The 12,515-nt window shown below is 34.0% G+C and overlaps 1 protein-coding gene across 1 annotated transcript in view; it reads left to right on the plus strand.

Annotated features, from left to right (window-relative positions):
• The window catches only part of MYO16 (myosin XVI), a 585,697-nt gene that overhangs the window by 390,389 nt on the left and 182,793 nt on the right, over positions 1-12,515 (plus strand). The window contains exon 23 of the mRNA XM_024925327.4: positions 6,425-6,625. Coding sequence (XP_024781095.2) covers positions 6,425-6,625 — 201 coding nt within the window. The remainder of the gene's footprint in view (positions 1-6,424; positions 6,626-12,515) is intronic.

Genomic DNA, 12,515 nt, shown 5'->3' on the forward strand with positions numbered 1-12,515 from the left:
TCCATGTCACTACAAAGGACATGAACTCATCCTTTTTTATGGCTGCATAGTATTCCATGGTGTATATGTGCCACATTTTCTTAATCCAGTCTATCATTGATGGACATTTGGGTTGGTTCCAAGTCTTTGTATTGTGAATAGTGCCACAATAAACTTACATGTGCATGTGTCTTTATAGTAGCATGGTTTATAATCCTTTGGGTATATACCCAGTAATGGGATCACTGGTTCAAATGGTATTTCTAGTTCTAGATCTTTGAGGAATCACCACACTGTCTTCCACAATGGTTGAACTAGTTTACAGTCCCACCAACAGTGTAAAAGCGTTCCTGTTTCTCCACATCCTCTCCAGCACCTGTTGTTTCCTGACTTTTTAATGATTGCCATTCTAACTGGTGTGAGATGGTATCTCATTGTGGCTTTGATTTGCATTTCTCTGATGACCAGTGGTGATGAGCATTTTTTCATGTGTCTGTTGGCTGCATAAATATCTTCTTTTGAAAAGTGTCTGTTCATATCCTTTGTCCACTTTTTGATGGGGCTGTTTGATTTTTTCTTGTAAATTTGTTTAAGTTCTTTGTAGATTGTGGATATTAGCCCTTTGTCAGATGGGTAGATTGCAAAAATTTTCTCCCATTCTGTAGGTTATCTGTTCACTCTGACGGTAGTTTCTTTTACTGTGCAGAAGCTCTTTAGTTTAATTAGATCCCATTTGTCTATTTTGGCTTTTGTTGCCATTGCTTTTGGTGTTTTACTCATAAAGTCTTTGCCCATGCCTATGTCCTGAATGGTATTGCCTAAGTTTTCTTCTAGGGTTTTTATGGTTTTAGGTCTAACATTTAAGTCTTTAATCCATCTTGAATTAAATTTTGTAAAAGGTGTAAGGAAGGGATCCAGTTTCAGCTTTCTACATATGGCTAGCCAGTTTTCCCAGCACCATTTATTAAATAGGGAATCCTTTCCCCGTTTCTTGTTTTTGCCACATTTGTCAAAGATCAGATGGTTGTAAATGTGTGGTGTTATTTCTGAGCCACTGTTCTGTTCCATTGCTCTATCTCTCTGTTTTGGTACCAGTACCATGCTGTTTTGATTACTGTAGCCTTGTAGTATACTTTGAAGTCAGGTAGCGTGATGCCTCCAGCTTTGTTCTTTTTGCTTAGGGTTGTCTTGGCAATACGGGCTCTTTTTTGGTTCCATATGAACTTTAAAGTAGTTTTTTCCAATTCTGTGAAGAAAGTCATTGGTAGCTTGATGGGGATGGCATTGAATCTATAAATTACCTTGGGCAGTATGGCCATTTTCATGATATTGATTATTCCTATCCATGAGCATGGAATGTTCTTCCATTTGTTTGTGTCCTCTTTTATTTCATTGAGCAGTGGTTTGTAGTTCTCCTTGAAGAGGTCCTTCACATCCCTTATAAGTTGGATTCCTAGGTATTTTATTCTCTTTGTAGCAATTGTTAATGGGAGTTCACTCATGATTTGGCTCTCTGTTTGTTTGTTATTGGTGTATAAGAATGCTTGTGATTTTTTCACATTGATTTTGTATCCTGAGGCTTTGCTGAAATTGCTTATCAGCTTAAGGAGATTTTTGGCTGAGATGATGGGGTTTTCTAAATATACAATCATGTCGTCTGCAAACAGGGACACTTTGACTTCCTCTTTTCCTAATTGAATATCCTTTATTTATTTCCCTTGCCTGATTGCCCTGGCCAGAACTTCCAACAATATGTTAAATAGGAGTGATGACAGAGGGCATCCCTGTCTCGTGCCAGTTTGCAAAGGGAACGCTTCCAGTTACTGCCCATTCAGTATGATACTGGCTTTGGGTTTGTCATAAATAGCTCTCATTATTTTGAGATACGTTCCATCAATACCTAGTTTATTGAGAGTTTTTAGCACGAAGGGCTGTTGAATTTTGTTGAAGGCATTTTCTGCATCTATTGAGATAATCATGTGGTTTTTGTCTTTGGTTCTGTTTATGTGATGGATTACGTTTATCAATTTGTGTATGTTGAACCAGCCTTGCATCCCAGGGATGAAGCCCATTTGATCATGGTGGATAAGCTCTTTGATGTGCTGCTGGATTAGGTTTGCCAGTATTTTATTGAGGATTTTCGCATCGATGTTCATCAGGGCTATTGGTCTAAAATTGTCCTTTTTTGTTGTGTCTCTGCCAGGCTTTGGTATCAGGATGATGCTGGCCTCATCAAATGAGTTAGGGTGGATTCCCTCTTTTTCTATTGATTGGAATAGTTTCATAAGGAATGGTACCAGCTCCTCTCTGTACCTCTGGTAGAATTCGGCTGTGAATCCATCTGGTCCTGGACTTTTTTGGTTTGTAGGCTATTAATTGTTGCCTCAATTTCAGTGCCTGCTATTGGTCTATTCAGTGATTCAGCTTCTTCCTGGTTTAGTCTTGGGAGGGTGTAGGTGTCCAGGAATTTATCCATTTCTTCTAGATTTTCTAGTTTATTTGCATAGAGGTGTTTATAGTATTCTCTGATGGTAGTTTGTATTTCTGTGGGATCAGTGGTGATATCCCCTTTATCATTTTTTATTGTGTCTATTCTATTCTTCTCTCTTTTCTTCTTTACTAGTCTTGCTAGTGGTCTATCAATTTTGTTGATCTTTTCAGAAAACCAGCTCCTGGATTCATTGATTTTTTTGAAGGGTTTTTTGTGTTTCTATCTCCTTGACTTCTGCTCTGATCTTAGTTATTTCTTGCCTTCTGATAGCTTTTGAATTTCTTTGCTCTCGCTTCTCTAGTTCTTTTCATTATGTTAGGATGTCGATTTTAGATCTTTCCTGCTTTCTCTTGTGGGCATTTATTGCTATAAATTTCCCTCTACACACTGATTTAAATATGTCCCAGAGATTCTGGCACATTGTGTCTTTGTTCTCATTGGTTTCAAAGAACATCTTTATTTCTCCCTTCATTTCGTGATTTACCCAGTAGTCATTGAGGAGCAGGTTGTTCAGTTTCCATGTAGTTGAGCGGTTTTGAGTGAGTTTCTTAATCCTGAGTTCTAATTTGATTGCACTGTGGTCTGAGAGACAGTTTGTTGTGATTTCTGTTCTTTTACATTTGCTGAGGAGTGCTTTACTTCCAATTATGTGGTCAATTTTGGAATAAGTGTGATGTGGTGCTGAGAATGTGTGTTCTGTTGATTTGGGGTGGAGAGTTCTGTAGATGTCTATTAGTTCTGCTTGGTGCAGAGCTGAGTTCAAGTCCTGGATATCCTTGTTAACTTTCTGTCTTGTTGATCTAATATTGACAATGGGTTGTTAAAGGCTCCCATTATTATTGTGTGGGAGTCTAAGTCTCTTTGTAGGTCTCCAAGGACTTGCTTTATGAATCTAGGTGCTCTTGTAGTGGGTGCATATGTATTTAGGATAGTTAGCTCTTCTTGTTGAATTGATCCCTTTACCATTATGTAATGGCCTTCTTTGTCTCTTTTCATCTTTGTTGGTTTAAAGTCTGCTTTATGAGAGACAAGGATTGCAACCGCTGCTTTTTTTTGTTTTCCATTTGCTTGGTAGCTCTTCCTCCATCTCTTTATTTTGAGCCTACATGTGTCTCTGCATGTGAGATGGGTCTCCTGAATACAGCACACTGATGGGTCTTGACTCTTTATCCAGTTTGCCAGTCTGTGTCTTTTAATTGGGGCATTTAGCCCATTTACATTTAAGGTTAATATTGTCATGTGTGAATTTGATCCTGTCATTATGCTGTTAGCTGGTTATTTTGCCCATTAGTTGATGCAGTTTCTTCCTAGCATTGATGGTCTTTACAATTTGGCATGTTTTAGCAGTGGCTGGTACTGGTTCTTCCTTTCCATGTTTAGTGCTTCCTTCATCAGCTCTTGTAAGGCAGGCCTGGTGGTGACAAAATCTCTCAGCATTTCCTTGTCTATAAAGGATTTCATTTCTCCTTCATTTATGAAGCTTTGTTTGGCTGGATGTGAAATTCTGGGTTGAAAATTCTTTTCTTTAAGAATGTTGAATATTGACCCCCACTCTCTTCTGGCTTTTACAGTTTCTGCAGAGAGTCTGATGGGCTTCCCTTTGTGGGTAACCCGACCTTTCTCTCTGGCTGCCCTTAGAATTTTTTCCTTCATTTCAACCTTGGTGAATCTGACAATTATGTGTCTTGGGGTTGCTTTTCTTGAGGAGTATCTTTATGGTGTTCTCTGTATTTCCTGCATTTGAATGTTGGCCTGCCTTGCTCGGTTGGGGAAGTTCTCCTGGATATCCTGAAGAGTGTTTTCCAACTTGGTTCCCCTCTCCCTGTCACTTTCAGGTACACCAATCAAACGTAGATTTGGTCTTGTCACATAGTCCCATATTTCTTGGAGGCTTTGTTCATTTCTTTTTACTCTTTTTTTCTCTAAACTTCTCTTCTCACTTCATTTCCTTAATTTGTTCTTCAATCACTGACACCCTTTCTTCCAGTTGATTGAATCGGCTGTTGAAGCTTGTGCATGCATCACGTAGTTTTCGTGCCATGGTTTTCAGCTCCTTCAGGTCATTTAAGGACTTCTCTACACTGGTTATTCTAGTTAGACATTCGTCTAATATTTTTTCAAGGTTTTTAGCTTCCTTGCGATGGGTTTGAACATCCTCTGTTAGCCCGGAGAAGTTTGTTAATACCAACTTTCTGAAGCCTACTTCTTTCAGCTCATCAAAGTCATTCTCCGTCCTGCTTTGTTCTGTTGCTGGTGAGGAGCTGAATCCTTTGGAGAAGAAGGGGTGCTCTGGTTTTTAGAATTTTCAGCTTTTCTGCTCTGGTTTCTCCCCATCTTTGTGGTTTTATCTACCTTTGGTCTTTGATGATGGTGACCTACAGATGGAGTTTTGGTGTGGATGCCCTTTTTGTTGACGTTGATACAGTTACTTTCTGTTTGTTAGTTTTCCTTCTAACAGTCAGGTCTCTCAGCTGCAGGTCTGTTGGAATTTGTTGGAGGTCACTCCAGACCCTGTTTGCCTGGGTATCACCAGCAGCAGCTGCAGAACAGCAAATACTGCAGAACAGCAAATATTGCTGCCTGATCCTTCCTCTGGAAGCTTTGTCTCAGAGGGGTACCTGGCTGTATGAGGTGTCAGTCGGCCCCTACTGGGAGGTGTCTCCAAGTTAGTCTACATGGGGGTCAGGGACCCACTTGAGGAGGTGGCGTGTCCATTCTCAGAGCTCAGACAACGTGCTGGGAGAACCACTGCTCTCTTCAGAGCTGTCAGACAGGGATGTTTAAGTCTGCAGAAGTTGCTGCCGCCTTGCAGTTCCATCTCGGACTAGCAGTGAGCAAGGCTCTGTGGGCACTGGATCCACTGAGCCAAGCATGGGATATAATCTCCTGGTGTGCTATTTGCTAAGACCGTTGGAAAAGTGCAATATTTGGGCAGGAGTACCCCGATTTTCCTGGTACAGTCTGTCATGGCTTCCCTTGGCTAGGAAAGGGAAATCCCCCAACCCCTTGCACTTCCTCGGTGATGCGATGCCCCGCTCTGCTTCAGCTCACCCTCCATGGGCTGCACCCACTGTCCAACCAGTTCCAATGAGATGAACCAGGAACCTCAGTTGGAAATGCAGAAATCACCTGTCTTCTGCGTCAATCACGTTGGGAGCTGCAGGCCAGAACTGTTCCTATTCGGCCATCTTGGACATACTCTGTTGTTTTTTTTGTTTTGTTTTTTTTTTTGAGGCAGGGTTGCATCTGTTGTCCAGGATGGAGTGCAGTGGCATGATCGTGGCTCACTGCAACCTCCACCTCTTGGGGTCTAGTGATCCTCTCACCTCAGCCTCCTGAGAAACTGGGACTATAGGCACACATCACCATGCCCAGCTAATTTCTGTATTATTATTATTTTTAAATAGACATGAGGTCTTACCATGTTTCCCAGGCTGGTCTCAAACTCCTGAGCTCAATGACCTGGCTGCGTTGGTCTCCCAAAGGGCTTGGATTATAGGCCTAAGCCACTGCAACCAGCTTTGCCATAATTTTTATGACTTAACATCACGATGAGCTTTATTTTTTGATAAGTTTCTTGTCTCATCATTGGTATGGAATATTTTATATGGATTATAGGTCAAGAAAAATGATAATTTTCCTGTAGTCTGAATTTTATTTTTCTTATTAAGATGAAAATGTACTTTTTAAATAACTACAGTATTTTAATGACATTACAATACATTTTTTACTTATTTGTTCATTAATTTGATAAATATTATTGGGGGCCTACTTTACATCAGAGCCCTTCTAGGTGGTGGGGCAGAAATAGAAATGTATTAAGGTAAAGACTGATTCATTTTCTGAGTGTCTATATGAATCTAACAAAAATATAAACAAGCATGCTTGAATAATAACAAAAATATCAAACTAAGTAATAGACAAAACAACTCCCCATGTCTTCTTAACTCTCAGAAGCCATCTGGATTTCTCACCTTATTGGATGAAGAAAGTCAAATGATTTGGTCAGTGGAATCAAATTTTCCAAAAAAGCTACAAAGTCTCCTAGAATCCTCAAACACAAATGCGGTGTACTCCCCCATGAAGGATGGGAATGGGAATGTTGCCCTCAAAGACCACGGTACAGCCTTCACCATCATGCACTACGCAGGAAGGGTAAGTGGCCAGAACTGCGTAATTTTTCATGTGCACTAATGATCAAAGGTCCTTGGGACAAGCTCTAGAGTTATTGATATTTTAAGGTGTGTTATTTGGATAAATGGAAGCTGGATGAACAACCCACAACATGTACTTTTCTAAGTGATTTTCTTTTAGCCTGATGAGGAATTAACATCTTCAGAATGATGACGCACACTGTGTGGGCCTTCTCATAATGTTTCTAGAATTATAACTTTATATGAGCAAAGGATCCCTGGGTTTAATACAAAGAGCTCTGCTATAAACTTTGGAATATTATTCATAATACAGATGAACATTGGACATCTGAGTTTTCTTGCCTTGAATATAGTTTTTAGTATTAAAGTATTTTTTATTAAAGCATGTCAACTTAAGGAAGAAAGAAAGCCACTCTCTCAGATCTTTCCTAATTCTCTAACCAGGTTTGTAAAACATGCTTCTTAATTCAACACCTTCAAGGACTTCCTCTTACTTGTATAAAAATGATCATTCTCCTTAGTCCGGGCTAATATCAGGTTTCTCCAAGCTGATCATTATTTTTTTCCATATCTTAACCTGTCAGAACTCCCCTGTGCAAGATCTCTGTTCAGGTTATTTTTCTCATCCACTCAGTGTTTCTGCATTTTCAGCCTCCCTTAAACTCCATTACATTAAGCTTGATGTATCCTCCTTGTCTTCTTAACAAGATCAAATTTTATCCAACTTTCAGTATTAAATCCATGTTTGTTTATCCTCAGTCCAAATCCCAGCTGTAGTTAGTGTCTTCCACTTTTGCATGTACAGCTCTCTGTCTCCTACTCTTAACTCCTTTGACCCCACTTAGTACAGATGGCGTGCTAGAGGGTAAAATCTCTCACCGCTGTCTTACAGTGTATTTCAGTTCATTTCGACCAGTGTTTCTAGACTCTGCCTTATGACAAAGAAGGAGCATTCGAGAATCAAAGATGAGCGAAGCCTATTCCTTGCCTTCAAATATCTCAGCTTCGAATAGGGAAAGGCAAATGAACAAATATTAATATGAATAATGTATTACATTGATATAATAATATCAACAAATGTATATATTACGATAGGGAAGGAAGCAATGCGTGGCTTAAAAAATGTGTAGATGCTTTCCAAACACAGACCTTCAAGGGTGATTGAGAGCTCACTAATTATAAAAGAGAGGGGGGACATTCTTGTAAAGACATAGAATTTTGATTCAGGATTCAGTTGTATAGGAGAGAATCCATTCTACCTATTTAAGTAGGAAATAATACAGTTTGAGAAAATAGTCATTGGGAGACTCCAAATTGAACTTTCAGGAATGACATTAAAAGCACACCGCAGAAAAGAGTTACTAAGACAGTTACAGCCTTATCTTAGATCAGGAAGCCTCTAGCCAAATTAAGAAGCTGCTGCTACAGCTACTGCTACTGCTCCCACCTGCACAAGTAGCGTGTACAAACCCTAGCACTCAACATCAAAGGAGTGAGGGACTAGACCTGGAGATTCCCACTGCAAGGGAAAATCATCTTCACGGAGGCTCACCAGCTAACACAGCAGAAGCAGCAGCAGTGTGGTTTTCACTGCATCTACTTCTGAGTCTTGTGCCATCACAACAGACTGGTGGAAGCTAAAGAGCAACTGGATCCCAGTGCAAGGCTATGTGGAAGGCAGGCTTCTCCTTTTCAGCCTCGGCGGTACAGGCAGCAACCAGGATGGATGGGCGATGCCATTCCAACACAGCACCTACCTAGTATTTGGGAAGTTGTGTCAGAAGTTCAGTGCAGGGTAGAAAGGGCGGTAGGTGACATGTCTAAAAAGATTGGGTGGGGCCAAATCATGAGTAAATATGCATGTACAACCAAGGGCTTTTTCCTCTTAACACTGTTAACTCACGAAGTATTTTTAGACAAAGTAGGAAGATGAAGCAATAAAAACAAAAAAGCAGAGGGCCTGATACAGGAGATATTGGTATCATAGAAACCAAGAGAAATGAAGAAAAGGGGTCAATAGGAAATGTACCTGGGTGATATGGTAGTTAGGCTAAAGAGGAGCTTTGAGAGGCATTAGAGTGGCAAGGCCTCAGAAGGCTGGGGTGGTGAGTGGCACGTCAGAAGGAAATCCATGTAGGATTTATATGTATATAAAATGTATATGAATATGTATGTATACTATATACATATCAAACATATTTATATATACAAATATAAATATATGTATATATTTGTATATTATATATACAAATATATATGTATATATGTATATATTATGTGTATATGTATATATTATATATACAAATATATATGTATATATGTATATATTATATATACAAATGTATATGTATATATGTATATATTATATATACAAATATATATGTATATATTATATATACAAATATATATGTATATATTATATATACAAATATATATGTATATATTATATATACAAATATATGTATATATTATATATACAAATATATGTATATATTATATATTATATATACAAATATACATATATGTATATATTTATATATTATATATACAAATATACATGTATGTATATATTTATATATTATGTATACAAATATACATGTATGTATATATTTATATATTATGTATACAAATATAAACATATGTATATATTTATATATTATATATACAAATATAAACATATGTATATATTTATGTTATATATACAATATAAACATATGTATATATTTATGTTATATATACGATATAAACATGTATATATTTATAAATTATATATACACATATAAACATATGTATATATTTCTATATTATATATACGCATATAAACATATGTGTATATTTATATATTATATATGCATATAAACATATGTATATATTTATATATTATATATACACATAAACATGTATATATTTATATATTATATATACGCATATAAACATATGTATATATTTATATATTATATATACGCATATAAACATCTATATATTTATATATTATATATACGCATATAAACATGTATATATTTATATATTATATATATGCATATAAACATGTATATATTTATATATTATATATAGGCATATAAACCTATGTATATATATATTATATATACGCATATAAACCTATGTATATATTATATATTATATATACACCATGTAAACATATGTATATATTCATATATTATACTCAATATATAAACATATGTATATATTTATTATACTCAATATATAAACATATGTATATAATTATTTATTATATATACACATGTAAATATATGTATACATTTATATATTATATACACATGTAAATATATGTATATATTTATATATTATATATACACGTAAATATATGTATATATTTATATATTTTATATACACATCTAAATATATGTATATACTTATATATTAATTTACACATGTAAGTATATGTTTATATGTATATATTATATATACACATGTAAATATGTTTATATATTGTATATACATATAACAATATATAAATTTATGTATGTTTATATATTATATATACAAATATAAATTTATGTATATATTTATATATTCTATATACGAATATAAATTTATGTATATAGTTATATATTATAATACAAATATAAATATATGTATATATTTATAATTATATATACAATATAAATATATGTACATATTTATTATATATACAAATACATGTATATATTTATATATACAAATATAAATGTATATATTTATATATACAAATATATAGACAAATATATATACAAATATGTGTATATATTTATATAGACAAATATTTATACAGATATATGTATATATTTATATAGACAAATATATATACAGATATATGTATATATTTTTATAGACATATATACATATGTATGTATATATGTATATAGACAAATATATATGCAGATGTATGTATATATGTATATAGACAAATATATATACAGATGTATGTATATATTTATATAGACAAATATATATACAGATGTATGTATATATTTATATAGACAAATATATATACAGATGTATGTATATATTTATATAGACAAATATATATACAGATATATGTATATATTTATATAGACAAATATACATATATACACATATATGTATATATATTTTTATATACAAATATACACATATATATTTATATATACAAATATACATGTATATATACACAAATATATGTATATATATACAAATATATGTATATATTTATATGTACAAATATACACGTGTATATTTATATGTACAAGTACACGTGTATATGTATATATACAAATATATATATATACAAATACACGTGTATATGTATATAAACAAATAGACGTGTATATGTATATATACAAATATGTTTTTATGTACATATTATATGCATATTCTACATTTTTATACATATATTTATATTTTATATTTGCATTTATTAGATATTTTTATATTCAATAAATATAAAATTTAATAAATTTTATTAAATACTTATATATTTAATCAATACATATATAAGTATAAAATATATAAATACAAAATATGAATATATGTATATAAATATATACTATATATTTCTATATGTATATATTTCTATATGTATATATAGAAATATTATAATATATACAATGCCTATGTATATATTTATATTTATATATAAATTCTCATATATTTATTTAAATATAAATTTATATACATAAACTATAAAAATATATACATTTTAAATATTAAATATAGTTCATGTTCTTTGAATTTGAGAGATTCCACTATTACACATTCTTTAGGAAAACAGCAATCTTAGACTTGTATTTCAATTTTTCAGGCTATATTTTCTTCATAGTTAATATTTGTTGAATTCATAGGGAGTATTTTACAATTTACAATGAGGTATGATGATTTCAGGAAATCACTTTTCCTAAGGTTTTATGGAAGTGACTGTAAGCAGATATGTACTTGATGTGCCTTCTGAGTCTGTTTGTACTGTGTATTGGAGATGCACTAGATGTTCAATAAATGCTAATTGCATTAAAGTCAGTGGAAATGTGCTTTGGAATAATAGTTTTTAAATCATTTTATGTTCAGTTTAAAAAATTGTTGTACATTCACTTAAAATTTCCATTTTTAGTTTCAAATATTTTTAGAAAATTTTTGGGAAATCAACTAAGTTTAAGTCAATGTAATCATTTTGCTGAATTCTAATAGAATAAAGCAAAACAGAGAAAACCAATCGATTAGTTGGTGCACAGCCTAAACCCCTGTGGAAACATGAATGTTCCTGTTAAATCACCTTTATTTTTTAAGCAAGATTTTTCTCATGGGAGTCAGTTTTGTGGTTTTATAAAAATCTTTTATTGTACTGAGATATACTAATGAGTCTTAGCCAAAAGACTCCCTGAGGACTCATTCACATGTTCAGTATAGATTATATGTAATTTGTGGCAATATGTCAAGCCATATGCCATTTGAATAATCAAATGTAGACACATACACTTAAATTTTGAGCTATTGCAGTTTCAAAAAAAGCAGCAACACATTCTGAATTTTATAAATCAAGACACGTAGAAAAAGTTAACTGATTTGAAATCAACATGCAAGGTCTAGTTTGGACAATAGGAGGAACATTGCTAAATAGCTCTCTGATAGTAAAGTTGGCCCCAAGCGAGAGCTCAATGGCCCTGGGGTTCTTGGCTTTGTTGCCACTGTTTTGGCCAGACTGATGGAGTAGAACGTATCTCCTTCATCACTACTTGCTCCTCCACGATGGGATTACCTGGTCTTTTTACTGGAAATTCATTACGTTTCATAGGAAGGATAATTATTACTCCTGGATGATATTGGCATCCAGCCCCACCTGGAGGGACTCACCTATCCTGAAAGCTCTGACCAGGAAGACTGGCCACGCTTCAGAGTCT

The sequence above is a fragment of the Pan paniscus genome, chromosome 14 (assembly GCF_029289425.2).
Source record: "Pan paniscus chromosome 14, NHGRI_mPanPan1-v2.0_pri, whole genome shotgun sequence".
In the NCBI taxonomy this organism is placed as follows: Eukaryota; Metazoa; Chordata; class Mammalia; order Primates; family Hominidae; genus Pan; species Pan paniscus.